This window comes from Tursiops truncatus, chromosome 6 (genome assembly GCF_011762595.2).
Source record: "Tursiops truncatus isolate mTurTru1 chromosome 6, mTurTru1.mat.Y, whole genome shotgun sequence".
NCBI classification, from domain to species: domain Eukaryota; kingdom Metazoa; phylum Chordata; class Mammalia; order Artiodactyla; family Delphinidae; genus Tursiops; species Tursiops truncatus.
This window is the reverse complement of record NC_047039.1, coordinates 11,100,683-11,119,959: the sequence shown is the minus strand read 5'-3', so window position 1 is coordinate 11,119,959 and position 19,277 is coordinate 11,100,683. Positions and strand designations below refer to the sequence as shown.

At 43.6% G+C, this 19,277-nt stretch overlaps 1 protein-coding gene across 1 annotated transcript in view; it reads right to left on the bottom strand.

Moving 5' to 3' along the window:
* Positions 1-15,443, bottom strand: part of NUGGC (nuclear GTPase, germinal center associated) — a 47,131-nt gene extending 31,688 nt beyond the window's left edge. The window contains exons 1-6 of the mRNA XM_004317512.4: positions 15,078-15,443; positions 9,007-9,094; positions 5,188-5,292; positions 4,469-4,577; positions 3,203-3,425; positions 2,509-2,739 (exon numbers count right to left, since the gene is read on the bottom strand). Coding sequence (XP_004317560.1) covers positions 2,509-2,739; positions 3,203-3,425; positions 4,469-4,577; positions 5,188-5,292; positions 9,007-9,049 — 711 coding nt within the window. The 5' untranslated portion in view covers positions 9,050-9,094; positions 15,078-15,443. The remainder of the gene's footprint in view (positions 1-2,508; positions 2,740-3,202; positions 3,426-4,468; positions 4,578-5,187; positions 5,293-9,006; positions 9,095-15,077) is intronic.
* Between the last annotated feature and the right edge of the window lie 3,834 nt (positions 15,444-19,277).

Genomic DNA, 19,277 nt, shown 5'->3' with positions numbered 1-19,277 from the left:
AGGTGACAGGTCACACACACCAGACATTCTCCCAGCACGTCTACCCTGAATGGGCTGTGACTCAGGTTCACCGAAGGTCCACCGAGAAACGTGAAAAGCAGCACCTGGGCAACAGGCACCAGGAGGCCTCAGATCCAGCCTGGAAGGGTCTAGACTCAGAACCAGAAAGGATACTGGAGATCAGGAAGTTCAAGTTCCTTAACTGACAGATGCAGAAAACAAAGTCAGTTAGAACAGGGCTTCAGGAAAGTTATAGCTTCACTGGATAATGAGTGTATCTTCTAAATTCCATTCCAGTTCTAAAATTAATGGAAGTCATATGCAATATTCTAAATTTGAGAGAGAGAGGATTCTTCCCACATGGTTAATGTGAGCATGTTCATTACCAGAAAGCCCTGACTGTGGAAAATGGATAGTGAGATGGTGACCATATTTTCCAGATGGAAAATTGAAGTTGATCTTCAAAAAGATTTTAAAAATTTATCTTCCAAGTACCAAAAAAATATATTGACATATAGGCATTTCCAGGATGTTTTCATGATGGTGGGTGAGATGGGGGATCACTCTCAGCCTGTTGTTTTTCACGAAACGTATCTTGGTACAATGACATCTTCATGCCAGCTACCATGGCAGCGAATCTCTATGGGATACTTCAGGGGAGAGAAGATTTGGGATGCACGGTGGTCATTGTTAATAAATATCTACAGAATGGTCCTGAAAGAAAGATCAAGTAAATTCTTAAGAGAGTTGAGATTAAGTCAGAGGATTTGTTGCAATCTGATTTAATTGCAGGGTAGGGAGTAAGAGGTCTCATCAATTCTAATCGAATCACAAGAAATTGTGAGAGAGGAAATGATAAAAGTTCTTTAAGATATTTTGATTAAAAAATAAAGGAGATACAAAAAGAGCAACATAAAAGAAAAAGCATGGGCTTTCTGTAAGAAGAGGGCTCCACTCAATAAACTGGTGGAGGCGAGTCATTCTGGAAGGGAAACTCAGATTCCCTCACCCCAGCCTACAATCCCTGACCCAAACTCTGAATTTGTGCCCTCATTCATGGAGATGTTAATTCTGTTCCTCTTGTTTCAATGGGTAGATTCGTAACACCGGGAAGGGATATTTCTAAATATAGAGTAGTGAAGAAATGAATATTATATTGATAGCTTGGTGTAAGTTGTGTGTATTCAGATAAAGTAACCAGTTTTATCATCATTATGTTTCTTTGGACGTGCTCGGTCTATGTTTTAGATATTAGGAGCATAATGTGTTTTAACTATAATAGCCATTTAAATATAAGAAATGGCTACTACATTTGTTCCATTTTCTAGTTATATAAGAGCTAAGTGCCTTGAAAGGTTTAATTCATTTGACTTCTAAGTATGCCTGGTCAAGTATTTCAATTTTTTTGAGAGAATCAAATATATTAAATTTGAACTATAAAAAGAAATGTTGATTAATTATGTAAGTAGCATTAACTTTGAAAGGAAGCTTTTCTATGGTAAACTTAGGAGATAACTGAATATTAAATTTTAGAACAGGTGTAAGTAATTGTTCGTTTTATACAAAAATTGCCAGATTTACAAATGGAATAACAATATATTAAAGGGAATTTTCAGATGCAAGGAACACTAGGTTTTTAAATGTACAACATTAATAAATTACATATTAGTTGCCCGTGTATTCTGGTTTAATTTAAAATCGAATTTTAATTTTAATAAAATGAATATTGATCATAAAAATGAAGAGGGCATTGTTCTACTAGGTGCCCATCCTGTATCCATCCTGCCCTTCACCTGCACCAGCAGCATCCTGACTATGTGTTTATTGGGGAAGGCAGTGGATTGAGATTGGTCTCAGCCAATCTTGGCAAGTCTGCTTCTTGTTTTTTCTAGACTCTCCTTCCGCTCAGAAAGGCCATGTGACTCAGTTCTGAACAAGAAAGTCTACATGGAAATTTGTTGGGTGTTTCTAGGAAAACTTTTACTTCCCAGTGAAAGAGGAGATGTGGTTGGTGCCACCTTTTTATCCATGTCTTCCTCCCATGAAGCTAGCTGTGAAGTCCAGCACTTCAGTAGCAATTTTGTTACAATGAGGCAACAGATGTGGAAGGTCAGGGGAACCAGAGGCATGCGGCCATGGTTGAGCCACTGAACCAACCCACAGACCCAACTGCCCCCAGACTCCTTATGTGAGAAAATGAATAAATCCCTATTTGTTTAAGCCATTAAAAATTGGGCTTATTTTTTAAATTATTTGCCACTAAAAGCATCCTTAATTAATCTTCAAGTAACTGTAAATAGCCTTTCCTGTGAACAAAAACTCCCCACTCAGACACTAAAAATTCCCATTTGACAGCCATAAATAATGAAAAACCACTTTCTCATGGATACTTCTGATTTTGGTATCAACTTATTTCCAATAAGAACACTGTGCCTTGCCCAAATCCCCTAAAGGGATTCAACTGTTATCCTTGAGACTCATGAAAAAATAAAGACGTCCTGAACCCACCTCTTCCGCCTTGAGGGTGATGACTCTGGAGGTGGGGATCTTTCCTTTGGGCTTTGCCCTTAGTAACTCCTCATAGCTCTTCCTTTCCACCCCGTTTCCATAAACCATTTGTAGCTTCCAAATGGCTTCCTCCACCGCATCGTCCCTGTCCCAGGCATCCTCTTCTTCTCTGCCCAGCTGCTCAGGCCTGTGCAGGAGTTTCGTCAAGTTCTTCAGCTCCTGCTTCCACTCCTGCCAAGGCAGAGTGGGGGCCAAAGCCCCCCAGGACACAGATACAGAAGACACTGACAAAGAGAGAAATCCATCGTCCCTGTGGAGGGCAGGGGGCTGCATACCCGGGAAATCTAAAATCACCTAATCCCGTCAGGGATCATCTAATCCAACCCCCTTGTTTCGTCCATGAGGAAACAGGAACCCAAAGAGGGAAACGTCCTGCCCAAAGTCCCATAAAGAGCTGAGACAGGACCCACTAGAACCCCCATCTTGTTCTGTTGGACTTTCTCATTCTGTACTGTGTTCTTTTCGTTTAACGAAGACGTGAGCTATATTTACAAGGAACATAATGTTAGTCTCTGAGAGGGGGCGGGAAGGAAAGAAAAGGAAGAAGGAAGAAAGAGAAGGAAGGAGGAAGGAAAGGAGGGAGAGAGGGAGGATAACAGGGAGGGAGGGAGGGGGGGAGGGAGGCAACACTTACCTGGTTGGAGAGTAGGTGGATTTTGGCTTCATACTGCTCACAGCAGCCTGAGCTCACTTGAACAATACAAGATGTACATATACTTTCTCCAGACACTGGTAGAAACATGGCTTGCTGGATGATGGCATTGATCAGGGAGCTCTTCCCAGCCCCAGTGCTTCCAAATAATCCGATGTAGATTGGGTCCAGTGATGGTTTTTCAATCAAGGCAAGAAGCCTGTTTCTAGATCGATTTAAAAATGCTCATTGTCACGGTCATCGAAGCATAGTAGGGAGATCATCAGAACAGAACACAAAACAACTGAGTTCTAGGGGCTTCCCTGGTGGCACAGTGGTTGGGAGTCCGCCTGCCGATGCAGGGGATGCGGGTTCGTGCCCCGGTCCGGGAAGATCCCACGTGCCGCGGAGCGGCTGGACCCCTGAGCCATGGCCGCTGAGCCTGCGCGTCCGGAGCCTGTGCTCCACAACGGGAGAGGCCACAGCACTGAGAGGTCCGCGTACCAAAAAAAAAAAAAAAAAAAAAACAAAAACTGAGTTCTAATCCTGGGCAAGTCACCGCATCTTTCTGAATCTCCGTTCTCTCCCTGGTCAAAGGGGAATATTCATCCCTGTTTACTATACAGAGTTGTCATGAGGATCAAATGAGATTATGCAAAAATACTTGGTAATGATAACTCTACACAAACTCTACAATGTCTATATAAATGTGAGGTCTCCTTGTTTGTGTTCCATGGAAATTATATAGTCTTGATCTTAGAAATAAAGTTTATGCAGAGGTGAAGTGTTATTAGGAGCATCATGAAGAGTCTTACTGGGCGGGAGATGCAGCCTTGACACCACTCAAGTCCTTCTAGTCAGCTGGGCACAGGCCATTGAGGGCACAGGCTCAGAGTCCCACAGCCTGGGCTGGATTCCAGGCCCTTTCACTTACCAACCGTGTGACCTTGGTCAATGTCTTGGCCTCTCAGAGCCTCAATTTCTGCAAAATGGGGGTGATAATAACGGCTCCTACTTTATAGGGGTATTGGGACACTTAAACGAAATTTGATATATATAAAGTATCTAGCAGATCACCTAGCAGCAGTGACAGCTCAATGAATGGTAACTATGGGAAATAACAATAATGGCCCGTAGCTACAGAACTTGTTGGCTTTCTTTGCTCTGTTTTTAATTGAAAATTCCCTTTCATTGTTGGAGAAAAGCATCTACCACCACCTAAGGAAAGACATCCAAGTAAGATCTGATGGTAGCTGATGTCAGACTCACATGAGGTACTTGACACCATTAGGGATGCTGTCATCCAGGAACACAGACTGAATGAGTTTCTGGTAAGTGTTGCTCAAAACCCTTCTGGTCCGTGACTCCAGTTTTTCATCTGGAATCAATAGAGATGTATTAGCTGGGGTGTACCTGGCAGGGATCAAGTACTTGGTCTCCACAAGAGGAATCTGCTCAATATTACAGAGAAAGGAAAAAAAGAAAAAGAAATGAAAAGCCAATTAAACAAGAGAACAAGTTATCTGACATAAGAGATGATAGCTTGTGGGAGAGCAATCATTGATAATGAGGGCATCCCATGAAGCCAGCCTGCTCTGAGGCTCAGTGTAACAGAAGTCACATAGGCTTCACCATGGGCTGTAGCCCTTCTAGATTCTTCTCTCCTGTGGTCATAAAAAGAAAAAAAACAATGCAAGGACATCATATAAATGCCCATGAAAGAACCAAAACAACTGTTTTCATTCACAGTTCTAATCAAGAAGAGATTATTTTTGTAGCAAGCCTCCTATCCAGATTCTGAGAGATAGACTGTCCTGTTACATTATCTCTGCAGAGACTAGGAGGCCTCCTTTTTTGGACCGGGATCATTCGGAGATGTCCCATCCTGCTTCTCAATGTAACCTCCTCTTCCTTTGAGCATGTTAACACATTTGGAAAAGAACAGAGCCACGTTAAAACAAGTGGCAGAGCCCTTTCAGGACACTCACATTCCCTAAGGGCGCTTTGTTCCACAGAGGGAAACGCTCGGAACCGCTGGTCTCGATCTGACCGTCTTCTTTTTTTCATGGGTTCTTTAAAGAAATCATCATCAACTAGGGATAAACAGAGGTTATATAAAATTATAGGTCTTGGGGGCATAGTATACGGTTGACCTTTAAACTATATGCAGATTTTTGACTTCGAAGCAGGGTGGGCGCTCTAACCCCTGCGTTGTTCAGGGGTCACTGTGTTTGCCTGACCTCTATCGATACACAAACCCAAAGAGTCTAGGAGCACCCCTGCCAGCCCTGGATGTCCGGGAGCTCATTTCAGAAGCAGCCCTGTTGGGCCATTCCTAATTCCCAGAGTCCCAGGACTCTGCATCTAGTTCCAAAACGCAGAGTCCAACGTATGTCCCCAGAAGATAAGTTGAAGTGACATGAAAAGTTCCTGTTTGGGAATCCTGAGAAGACAAAATGGCTCGATATTCTTCACCAAGTGCCGAGAGTGTAAAGAGAAGCCCAAGACGGCTCAGCGTGGGGTGGAGAAAGGCCCCTGGGAGATCTTTTCAAACAGGGAAATTGATTGGGAGCAGAATCAGAGGAAAGAACAGGCCACGTGACCACGGCAAATCTCTTCTTCTCCCGGAGCCTCAGTTTCTTCATCTGTAAAATGAGTCGGCTGACAAAAATATCAATATAAGTAATACAAGAGTTTTGGAGGGTGCCCTCCCAGTGGACATCCTTCAGAGATTAAACTGGGGGGCTTTCCCCCCGCTTCCTCACTGAAAGACATTAGCAGCCGCTTCCTTACATGGGCGAGAAAAAAAAAAATTGCCAAGAAGCAAATCTTTGCGGTTCTGCAGAGATTTATTCACTTTAGTGGCTTCCATCAGTTATGAAGTGAAGAACTGGAAGGGTCCATAAACCTCAGGAAAGGGTGTAACCAAAACTGTGTGTTTGGGTGAGTTTTAGAAAACACTCCCCCGGCAGGATTCACCTGGTTAGAAAGGGGCAGTAGGTGGGGTCTTTGGAGTCAAGATTGTTGGAAATGGTTCTAACCCAGTGCCCCTGGGGCTGGCGTGGTTCTTAGGAAACGGCCATGAGGTGACCTGGAAAAACAGGTGACCCCAAAAGTCATACTCTCTAAGCTCATAAAAGGGCGTGAGGCCTCCAAACCGAACATGACACAGGGTTCATATTCCTTCAAGAACCACAGAGAGGGAGTTTCGCTCAGGGACCCAGGGTGGCAGCCTGAGCTGAAGGCCCAGCCTCTGCCACTGGCCTGCAGACGCGGGTCTCCCAGATAACTCAGGCGGCATCGGCCTCGCATCTTCCAGCACAGATTCTGCTGTGTTCTGGAGCCAGTTCACACCCCACAGAGTACTGCAGCACGGCCTGAGCTGTCTGCCAAAGCCGGAATCTCTGCACCCTCATGCTCACACAGTGACAGAGAGTTGAGAGAACTTGTCCTTAGACCCTCTCTCTCAGACATTCTAACTTTACGAGTGAGCTCCGCTCAAAGAAGTTATCCTGGCTCAGTCTAAGGACTGCCTTAGAAACAACCAAGGGGTTGCTGGCTCAGTGGCTATGCCGGAGTGGAATGGGCAAAGAAGAAAGAAAAACATGCCACTAGTTAGGGAGTTGGGGATGGACATGTACCCACTGCAGTATTTAAAATGGACAACCAACAGGGACCTACTGTATAGCACAGGGAACCCTGCTCAATCTTACGTAACAACCTAAATGGGAGAAAAGAATTTGAAAAAGAATAGATACATGTATCTGTATAACTGAATCACTGTGCTGTACCCCTGAAACTAACACAACATTGTTCATCAGCTATACTCCAATATAAAATAAAAAGTTAAAAAAAAAGTGGAGCCAGATAAGGTTTTCCAAAGTCCCCAGATTATTTGATTATAATATGCAAATATCAATAGCTAACTTTAATAATTTAGCTTAAGTAAGGGAATACACTGTAGGTTAAACTTTTGAACCTGGATATTGATAGTAGGGGGGTGACAGAATCACAGGATTTTACATTGAAAAACAATGTAAAATATGTATGAATTGAGATGTAGGGTTCCAGAGAGATCAAGTGACTTGTTATAACGGGCACAGAGCTGGCAAATGACACAGCAAGAACAAAAAGCCAAGGATGTAAACTACAAGTCCAGTGTTTTTTGACGCACAATTACAGTCTTAATACTTTAAATCATTATACATTATGGTTTAATATTGTGGAAGATGTTTGTAACTTATTCTTCTATTTTATCCATGATCTCAGAGTGTGGAAAAGAAAAACATTTAGAGTTATAAATATGTCATGACTGAAGCTATCAAGTGAAATTCTAGAAAATCTGCCAATAAGTTTTAACAAAATAAAGCAAATAATTTTTAACCATTAAAAAAAAGACAAAAAAACCAGCATGCAACTTGGGCCCCTAGGCCAGAGGGCAGCTGAAGAACAATTTAGTATATGTTATAAACGGTGTCTTGGAATTCCAGTGTTTCCACCCTGCCTGTGGAAAGAAAGTAAAAGGATGGAGGGCCTTGATCTTGACCCTGTAACTCGGGAACTCTTCTGTGTAAACAACGTTTGCACAGTATCTTAGCCACATGTACAAAAGAGTCTCAGTACAGCCCATGTATCCTGGCCTTTATTTCAATTTTGTAAAAACTGGCAATTAATCTGATCAAAATTTGGAAGCTTATTTCTCAACTAAAGCAAACGCTGAGAAGTCAGATAAAACAGCAAGGTTTTAAACTTTTCCTTCAATTTCTAAAATGAAAAACCACGTGGAAAGGAAAAAAGTACTTCATCTGGGATTTAAACCACTTAAGGGTAGTGGTTTTATATTAAACTGTAACCGGAATGAATTGGTGTGAACTGGCCACATTCATTCATCCCTGTAATTGCTCAAGCACTCCCTCGCCTTTTCCAGCATTTTACACTGATTTATTCGAAGGAAGAGCAGAGGGGTGAGTAGGAGCAATCCAAAGAAGTCTACCTTAGTCTCTGCTGCTGTTGCTTCTTGTTGCCACAAGGTGTCGCTTTTGACAACTGCTCTCAATACAGGCTCTGTGTTGATCCAGACCGTTGCCAGCACCTGCCGCAGATCTTCCCAGCAGAACGCCCCATGCCTTCAGGGCTAACCTCAACCAAGGGGTCCCCAAAGTTGCAGTTCCTTCAGTTTTCATGCCCAGCCACGTCTCAGCTGCTAGCACTACCCCACTGACCCAGAAACACTGATCCCTTGCCCTTAAAGGAATTCATCCCCAGGAGTGAAGCAATTTTTCCTCTTCAATTCTCAAAACACGAAGGATGTGATACACCCTGCTTTCTGCACATAGGAGTTACTCCCCTGCATCTTCCGAGGGACGGTTCCCTCCTTGTCTCCGGGGGCCCTACACCCAGCCTTCTAGGAAGGGGGGCCACCCTCACAGATTCCAGTGTTGTTCACCCTAAAACTCTCCTTCTAAGGAAAGCACCTGCAGTGATTCCAGGGGCTCACCTTGCCCGTTCTGAGAGGGCTACCCCCAGAAAACCCAAGATGGTTTCCTGGAACCTTCTTTTAAAGGAGGGGGGTCACAAATGTAATCGCTGGTCAGACAACCCACTGTACTATGAATGGGGTATTTTAGTTGTTACTGAAATAATTGATGTCCATTCACTGTTAAAAATGTGTCGTGAGAAAGCAGCTTCTGAATAAAGAGCAAGGAACAATGACTGTAGTTCAATACAGTCTCAACTCATTTGCCCTTGATTATATAATGGTAAATAGTTCCCATTCATTTCATCAGGTGATATTGTAGGGATGTTACCTGGATGTGGCTCCTGACCCACACAATCTTCAGTTTCTGGCATTTCCTGTTGTGTAATCACCTGCTTTTGTCCACTTAGAGCGTCAGCCTGAAAAAAAATGCACGCAAAGTACAAGGGTGGAGGTGGGAGGGGTAGACTGCAGAAATTGTAAATACAAAGCAAAAAACCAAAAATGACGTGTAATTTTGCTTACGCTTTGTCTCCCCAGGTAGATCCCAAGCTTCTAAAGGGTGGTGGCCATTCTAATTTATTTTCAAATCCATCACAACAGCTAATTCACTACACATTGGTTTAAATATGACAAAAATCCATGTTTGACTATTGGTTTTCAACAGTAGCTCTATCCGTAGAACTTTAAACTGAAAAGACTGAGATCTTTAAGGCAACTCACTCTGAAAAGAGAATAAACCTCTAGTGACCAGACCCTTGAAGGTGAAGTTACATAGCTTTGCTGCTTTGGGAGACATCGGCACCCCCATCAGGTAACCCTTGAACTCCTTTGCCAGTGATGTCGAGTCCCAGGAGGTCTCAGCATGTGTCTGGGAGTTGGATGGAATATTTGATACTCCTGGGACCCCCTGGGGTTGCCCTGAGTGGGGGAGGAGAGGTGCAACAACTAGGGTCTCTGGATCTTCCTCACCAGCCCACCCAACACTTCAATCAGGAAGACACCCCTACTGGGGGCTACGAGAAGCTCCGCCTCATGGAGCATCTGCGGGTGGCGGGGTGGGCGGACAGAAGGAGAAGCCCCTCCAGAAGAAGGGCCAGATCCAACCTGTCTCTAGTCCCGGGCACACAGGGTTGGGCACAGAGGGAGAAGTGGGTCCGTAAAGGCTCAGAACAGTGGGCCCTGCTCCCCTGGAGTTTCTCTGTCCCCACACGTTGAGGAGAATCTGAGGGACACAAGTTGGGCGGCATCTGTGCTTCTTCTCCACTTCTGATGTTGCTACTTGGATCACTCAGCCGCGTAATTCAAAAGCAGAGAGTCACCAGCCCTTCTGAAATATGCAAAAGCCCACCTGACCTGTCAACCCCGACTAGACCCACAGGCCGTTGGTTGTGGAGACGGTGCCTCGTTTACATATTACCCCCAAACGAAACTCACCACTCATCAGTCGAAAGAGCCTCTTACTCTTAGTTTGCATCATGGGTATCAAACCAAACAAATGGATTCTGTACTTGCTGGGTTTTTGTTGAATGTGGGGTGAACCGTACTATGTACAAGGTCCTGAGCCTTCACTAGAGCTCCTCATATCTCCGTTCTTCCTCTTGAGGCTCCCTCTCGGACCACCCCAAACTCCTAGCGGTCCTCCGAGGCAGGGAATCCAAGAAGAAACATACCCTTCCCCTCTTCTTCCTGGTGAATTCCTACTCTTTCTTCAAGATCTTGTTTGAGTATTTCCTCTGTGCAACTGTGTCCTGATTCCATTCATTCCCTTCTTGTGTCACCACTGCTCCAAGGACATCTGTGCTATGACGCTTGCTATGCTTCCTTTATGTCTCTTCCTCTTTACTGAACCGTGAGCTATTTCAGGTCATAGTGCATTGATTTCAATGCTGCATTTCTATCATGAAGTGCAATGTCTGATAATAATGCTGGATGACTGAATGAAGGAAATAGTGGTGGGAAGCTTTTGATGAGATTCTATACCGAAGGATGTTTTAAAATCAAATTCATTTTGATAGGACTGCTCCATAGAAACTGAGAATGCTTAGCTTGAGGAAGGGAAGACACAGGCTAAGGCAGAAGACAGGGAGAGGACTTCGTAGTGGTCTTCAAATACTTGACCTTAGAGCTGCATATAAGAGACGGAAGATGCATGTTTCCAGGGGTCCCAAGCAGGGAGAACTAGATCCACTAGGTGTGAAGTATAAGAAAGCACATTTATGCTGAACATTCTCTGGTAGTCAGAGTTGTCCAAAATGGAATGTAACAGATTTTCTGCCCCAGAGTCTAAACCTTTACTGATATAGCAACCTAATAATAGCATTGGACTAGATGGATTTTAAGGCTTCTTTAAATCCCAGGATGCTGTGTTCTTGCTTGAAATGGTCACCAGTAAAGCTGGTGATGGGAGGGCTCTACGAGGTCACTAAAATTCATGAGAGTTTCCTGATTGGAAATGCTGAGTTAGAAATGCTAAACCGCATCAAAACCTAGGCGAGTTAGGAGGAAAAAATATGGTAACGTCATCAATAACTTTAGATGAGGAACTGGGAATTGCCCCTCAGAAAGAGATCTGTTGTTTTCTGAAGACAGCAGCTCCATGAGCCATAGTCACACAGAATATTAGGCATCATATCACATTGGGCACTGGAAACAAAACAACGTGTGTGGTCCTCCCAGGGGCAGATCCACTGTAGACCTTCAGGACAGCTTATTCTGCTAGTCAAATGCCAGGAACAGTTAGAGAAGCCGGATGAAGCCCCAGAGAACTAACAAGTTGATAAGTGTTACCACCATTTGAACACTGAGATTAAGGCCCTTCAATCCAAGACGGAAGAGGGCCTGGAGTACAAGCAGACGTGTTCGCCAAATTCTAGAATATGGGCAGTTTGGGGCTCCCCAGGGTCACAGGACTTTACTGATTAAATCAACAGTGCACAGTGGCCAGCAAGGGTTATTGGCATGTAACTGTCTGGGGTTAGATTGAGTTTAGCTGCTTGCAATGCAGACACCAAACCATGAGCCTCACACTATAAAGCATCTATGGTACCAGTATAGGAGTCATGTGTGACCCCTAAATGAAATTTGGAGAAACTGGAAATTATTTGAGTTGCGGTTGTGGTGAATTCTGCTTCATTTATTCCTTCTGCCAATGTTCCAACACGGGCAGAAAGGGCCCATTTGATTGATAAACGAAGACACCGGAAAATGGAAAGGGATCGTTTACTAAAAGGCTGAAGAGGCAGAATGAAATAAATGCCAAGCACTTACAAGGGAAAACCTATAGACAAACATATCAATTAATAGGAGATAGTGTGGTATAGCCCGTCAGTATATAGCCATTGAGTTAAACTAAATGATATGGTGGGAAGGGCATTAAGCTTGAAATCAGGTGTGGCAGTTTCCAGTTCGGGCTTTGCCGAAATCAAAGGCGTCATAGGACTTGAGACCCATCGTTGTACCACCCTGGGCCTTAGCTTTCCCATCTATAAATTGAACTAGTCCTTAAGGTGCGAATGTTCTCTGATTTAGCTGGGAGCCAAAAGGATTAAGTTCTTATTTTGAAACGTCACTTGCCATGGAAAGCAAGATTGTACCAATAACTAGGGCTCCTGTGTCATCAAAAGCAGCACAGCTGAGATTACGGTCATTTCAGGTTCATTTTGCTTTGAAGAGCAAAAGACCCATAGTCCTTCCTCAAATTATGTTGGGCTCCACTTTCCACCAAAGAGAGGTAGCCACGATGGTATATTTTGTGAGAATTTATTTCTGTAGAGAAGCAGTTGAAAACGTCCTAATGTATTGCTCACACGGGCAAGCTTTTTATGTGTGGTTTATTTCACTTGTATTTCAACTGTGTGGTTAACAGTTACGTTTTTCTCTTAGTACTTATTTACATTTGTGTGCACTGAGCCTAAGAATAGCATCTTTTAAATGAGACTCTGCATATGTATCTAAATGTGGGAAGGTTGCACAGAGCCAGTTTCCTGTCAAATAATTGTGACTATTGACACTTTTTCTTGCTTCTCTTGCTCTCCTTTCCTTCTGTTTGTGTTTGCTTACTGCCTTTTTTCTTAAGAGAACATAACAGAGGTGACACAAATGCAATGGTCACTCCTATACTAGAACAGCTTCATGTAGTGGAATTAAATAATGCTCTTGAGCCCCATTCTACAGATTTGGACACTGAGGCCCAGAGAAGGGAAGGGACTTGTCCAAGGTAACGTAGTGAGTCCAAGTTCCGTGTTCTTTTCATTCCACCAAGCAGCCTCTAAGTGGTACTATTTAAACAAAGTCTCCGGAGCTTAAGAGTAGGAGAATGAGGGAACAGTGCCCACAAATGAGGGGCTCTCTCTAATGCATGATGAAGGCATTCGGGGAGTGAAGGCTGTTGAGTAGCAGGGAGAGTGGGAACTTGATAAAAATTGTGCTTAGGGGCTCCAGCTGAAGCTACTGTCTGCAAATTCTTCAATGCCCTCAGAAGAAAACAAGCCAGACTCTGTGCGGGGTGTGTGCGTGTGTGATGAGGTGGGGGACGAGTAGTACATTTCACTGCCTTCCGTCTGTGTCCGAGGCAAACTGCATGTGTTTATTAAGAATGACAAGCGTCCAGGTTTCTTCTCCTCTTTTAGTCAGAATCTCATCCCACCTTCCCTTGCTTCCCATTAACCCCTCCCGACATGATTCTTGTTTTCCTTTCATTTCTGTCCCCTACCCGCCATCCCAAGGTAACACTGATAGGAAAAAATTAAAATGCTTCAATTAGCAAAGTTCCTTGAAGGGGCATTTTGATCATTAACATTGGTTTATGCCCTACTTTTAACAAATGTGGGAAGTGCTCAGTGCTTAGTAAACACTGAACAAATATTTGTTGAATGAATGAAGCATGTCATTAATAATGGCAGGAATTATATTCATTCATTCAATAAATATCTGTTGAGTGTCGACTGTGTGCCAGGCACTGTTATAGGTGTTGGGGACACATCAGGGAAGAAAATGGGCAAGGTGTGCCCACGCCCAGAGCTTATATTCCAGACTGGGAGTGGTGTAGTGGGAAGTACTCAGGTTTTGGAGTTAGAATGCCTGGATTTGGAGATCCTGCTCTGGTATTTCAATGTAATACTAAACAAATCACTTAATCTCTCTGAGCCTCAGTTTATCCACGTATAAAATGAGAATTAAAAATACTTATGTCTGGAGTTCATCGTGGGGACTAAATATGACATTGCATGCATAGTTGGTCTACAGACACTTATGCATCTGTACAGATGTTATTGTCTTTCAGAATATTTGGTGAAGACAGTTAAACACGAAATCAGTACTAATATTTACCAAGGCAAAGTCTATTTATTTTGGGGGGAACAGATGCCACCTTAATGATAAACTGACACCCCCATTCTTGTCCCCATTGACCAGTCGCCTTGAAGGTTCTATGCACTTGGTAGAGTCTTGTACCCTTCTCACAGGGAGGTAGCTGAAGAAGGAAATAAGGGCAAGGAGGAGATTCTTAATAAAATGATGGAATGTTGATGACGTTTAGGATTTATCTCCTTTCTGTTTTTAAATCTTAAATACCTTTGGTGTTGGCAAAATTTCCTAGCCACTTTATTGGACATTGCACTGCTCTTCCAGACTAGGTACATTCCAAAGGAACCATTTAAACACGTTAGCTTAGAGGCAGAATTGAAACAAGGGCCTTCAAACCCCCAAAGGAAAAGAGTTCTGTTTTGAGCATTAATGCATCAGCAAACGTGTGCAACATTAGAAGCACAGCCATGGGAGGCAGATACAGTAGAGAAGGCATTGGGGTGACATGCCTCCAACCTTCTCCCCCAGGCGAATAGGTCAGTAAAATAAGCAGATATTTTCATTACGTACTTTATCAGATTCTAAACTTGAATCCTCTCATATTGTTTCCTCAAACTTGCCAAAGTTAATGAGACTTTTAACTCTGTAATCTTCCTCCCTAAACCCATAACGCCAGTCTAATCCTGAGTAAAAAAGGACAACTCTCAATGGAGGTGAGCCCTACAGAATGTCTGACCAGGGCTCCTCAAAACTGTCAAGGTCATCAAAAACAATGTCACAGCCAAGAGGAGCCTAAGGAGACATGACAACTAAATGTGATATGGTGTCTTGGATGGGATCCTAAAACAGAAAAAGGATATTAGGTAACAGCTAAGAAAATCTGAATAAAGATAGCCTTTAGTTAATAATAATATTATAGATGTTGGTTCATTCATTACAATAAATGCATCATACGAATGTAAGATAAGAGGGGAAACTGGGTGTGGGTTCTATGGGAACTCTCTGTACTATCGTCTCAATTCTTCTATAAATCTAAAGCTATTTTTTTAAGCAACCATAAGTTACAGCATAAATTGCATAAGAGAAACAACTTACCAGACGTCACTTTTTCTGCTTCAGCTCCAGGATTCCAAAAAGAAGACAGTGGCAGCTTCTTTGCCTTGGTCTCGGTATGTGGAACCAGCCGGGATATAGAGCCCTTTGTAGCCACAGTCACAAAGCCACATTTACCAATAAGCAGAAGTGAAACTAATTTGTCATCTGAGGGCTATTTATGATGACTTCCCCCCTCAGAAATTGATTCATGCTATTTGCCTCTTTCATTTAAACTTAAATTGTATGTGAACTGGGGCTCTTATCTTCTTTCTTCTCTGCCCTATCCCTACAGGTTAGTCATTTCTCCCTTCCAAATAGATTGCAGGAGCCATCCTACAGCATTCTTTCTTTGAGGATGAGAATTATTCAGATGGATCTGACTTACATGAGCAAGACAGGAAAAATGCCCCCGTCCCAAGAGAGACAAAGTACTCATTTCCCTCCCCCCGCCCCCTGCCAAATACAAGACAACTGGGAGAGATGGATAATATGAGATGATGAAGATAAACTGATTCTTGATACACAATCTTGAAATTTACCGAAACCCATACAACATTGGATTGTTTGATTGTAGAAATGTCATATAGTTTTAAATAACTCTTTCTGGAACTTAAATTTTATATCCATATTTAAAAAACAAAACAGAAAAACAAGTATTTTTAAAACGCTGTCCAGGAGAAGAAAGCAGAACCTACTCCACATTGCTATATCTGACAACCCAAAAAATCACATCAAGTACAGGGGGAAAATATGTTTTTTAACCTTCAGCTTCAGGTAGTGTTTGACCCTCAAAGACAGAGTCAGTCATTACTAGGATAACCCTCGGTAACTGTAGGTATGTTTTTAGTCCAAAGTGGGGATTCAGAAAGCAAAAAGGTCAAAAAGAATGTGGTCTTAAAAATTGCTTTGAACTTTTAGCAAGATGGCTGCCTTATCCATAAGAAAACCATAGAAATACCAATATAAAGTTCAAAACAAAGAAAATCAGCGTGAATAACATCGTTAGTGTTGGATCTACTTATCTCTGGGCAAAATCATACCTTATATTCATGACATATGTGCTGAGCTCTCCCTCTGCTGGCTGTTTCTCTGCTTCAACAGGTAACTGTATTCTTAATCAGAGGTGCTACTAAAGTACCTAATAACTGACATTAATTTTGGTCCTTTTTTTATATATAAATTTATTTATTTATTTATGGCTGCGTTGGGTCTTCGTTGCTGTGCGCGGGTGCCTGGGTCCTTGACACCTGCTGTTGGACATCTGAACGCTAAGTCCTGAATGCTCGGTTAGAAGTTTGGGCAAACTACCAGGCTGAATTTTCATTGAACTCACTGGAACCACTGATGCAACTGAAAGAGAACTTCCACAGAGCCCCACCATCACACCCAATCACCTCTCAGGATCAGCATCACCTGCTCCGCCTTCCAGCCTGTAAACAGATGAACTACCTAGGCATGTGCCCATCAAAAGCTAATCCCTTCTCATGTGCACCAGATCCCACCCCCTCTCTCCAACCGCAGGACGAGGTAATTTCCCCTCTTCGTTCATCAGATTTTCACTCTCCACTGGATTATTCCCATCGGCACACAGACATGCTGTTATTTATTCCATTTTAACAAACATTCCCTCTGACCCTGGTTTCCCTGCCAGCTACTGTCGCATTTCTCTGTATTTTATGGCGAACCCCCTCAAGAGTTGTGTCTAAACTTACTGTCTCAAATCTCTCTCCTTTCAATCATCAACCCACTCCAGTCAAGCCTTCACTTCTACCATTCTGTGAAACTGTTCTTGTGAAAGTCCCCGGTGACCCTAGTTAATTTTCAACTCTCCTCTTTTCTTGACCCATCAGCCGCATTTTACCCAGTGGATCACTCCCTCCTCCTTAACACGCTTTTTCCACTCGGCTTCCAGGAACCACACTTGCCTAGTTTTCTTCCCAACCTCCCTGGAGGCACCTCCTCAGCCTTCTTTTCTAGTTACTTCTCTTTCCTGCTGATAATAGAATGCCCCCGAGCTTAATCTTTGGTTGCTTTCTTTTCCACGTTCACCCAGTTTCATGGCTTTAAATATCACCTATATGCCCACAACTCTCACTTGATTATCTCCAGCCCCAATCTTTTTCGTGTCTTACTGCTCACTAGGCATCCCAAACCCAATGCGTCCAAATTAAGCCCCCCACACTCCCCCCCCAAAACCCCACTCCACCTACAATCTTCCCCATTTCAGCTCAGGGCAACTACACGGTTCCAGTCCCTCAGTCCAAAAGCTTCCGTGTCACCCGTGATGTTGATGCCTTTCTCCCACATACCACATCTGGCTGTCGGGAAGTCTTGTTGAAATCTTCCAAGCATATTCAGAATCGGAACACGTCTCACTGCCTCCACTGCTTACTACCCTGATTCAAGTCATAATCATCCCTGGCCTCGTTCAGCGGTTCCCAAACTTTGCTGCATTTTGAAATCACCCAAGGATCTTAAAAAATACTAATGCCTGGCTGCCACCCCCTTGAGATTTTGATTTAATTGGTTTGGGATGTGACCTGGGCACCAGGAGTTTTCACTTCTCTCCAGGTGATTCTCATGTGCATCAAAGTTTGGGAATCCCCGGCATAGGTATGATAACAGCCACCTAACTGATCTCCCTACTTCTACCCTTCCTCCCTACAGTCCATTCTCAACACAGCAAATAGAGGTACTTTTAAATTATAAATCAGATTATATCCCTGCTAAAAACTCTCCAATGTCTCCTCGTGTGCCAAGTAAAAGGCAAAGGCTGGCCTACAAGGTCTTACATGAGCTGCAGTGTCCCCCATTGTACCCCATCACTTCTCTGACCTCTATTACACTTCCCCTGGTTCACTACTCAACTGACAGCGGCTTCCTTACTTTCCTTGCATACACCAGGCATCCTCTCTCCCTGGGACCGTTGCTCTAAGTGTTCCCTCTGTCTGAAATACTCTTCCCCCAGATATCTGCATATCAAATACTAGCTCAAATATTACATTTCCAATTATAAGTTAAAATCTACAAATGTACTACCCATCTCTTTCTCTTGTGTGAGGTAAAAGAGTGATGAGGTAGAGGATGGTGTCTTCATTTTAAGGAAGATTGGGGAAAGAACAGAACTGAAGTAAAAGCAGAGTTCCTTTTGGGACATGTTAAGTTTCCGATAGATATCAGACATGCAGATCTAACAAGATGTCAAATAGGGAAGAAGTTGGAGTTGGACTATAAAAATGGGAGCAGGCAGATGGTGTTTAAAAGCTCTGGTACTCTGGGGATCACGTTGGGGAAGACAAGGCTGAGAAGTGACCCCTCTGGTACACCAATATTTTGAGATGATATACAGCAGGATTGAGAAAAAGTAGAAGAAAAACTCAGAGTGTGGAGGGTCCTATCATAAAAGACTTCCTAAGTAGCTAACTTATGTCACTTGGTACTAGGATGACAATAAGAACACATAAATGCTACTGAATTTGTCCTGCTGGGCAGTCACAAAAGACCAGGACAGTTTCAGTGTCAATGGTGAGGTCAAAGACTTGGAGGTACCTCAGTTCTAGTGGAAAGTAAGGAATTGGAAACAGCACAGATTCCTGTCTTTGTTAACGAGCGGCGTTCTTGATTTCTGGTCCATGAACAAAGGAGATCATGGATGGGTTTCAGGAAAACATGATTCCAAGTCCTGCCTGCAAACACTACAAAACTTCGTGCGTGTGTGCGTTTTTCTGGAGAGACCTCCAGAGCTTTCATGATGGTTATTGATAACGCGCCATTCATCTGAGACCAGGGGGATCCATTGGCGTCAGAGCCTGAACCTCAGATCGTTACTTGATTCCTGCGTGGTCTCTTCCAGGCTCTGAATCTAGTTTCCCGCAATCCCCACTCACGTTCCCGCCCAGCCACCCTGGACGCAACGCACCCTGGGCTCCTCCACCTTTATTTAGAGACCACCCACATCCACCCTCTTATCTAGGTTTCCTGGCACAGCCTCTGTCCATAAGCTCTGTCCTGTCGCTGTGCTGCCCAGATCGCGGTTTCTGATGCCCAAGCTGCCCTTAGGGGACCCTACAGCCCTTAAACTCCAGCCTGCTTCGCCCGGGCCGCAGCTTTGCCCCGCCTCCTAGAGCTCTGCGAGCAGCTGCAAGGAAGCTGGGCGGACCCTTGCGCGCGCTGTCTTCTGGGAACAGCTTTACGATATAT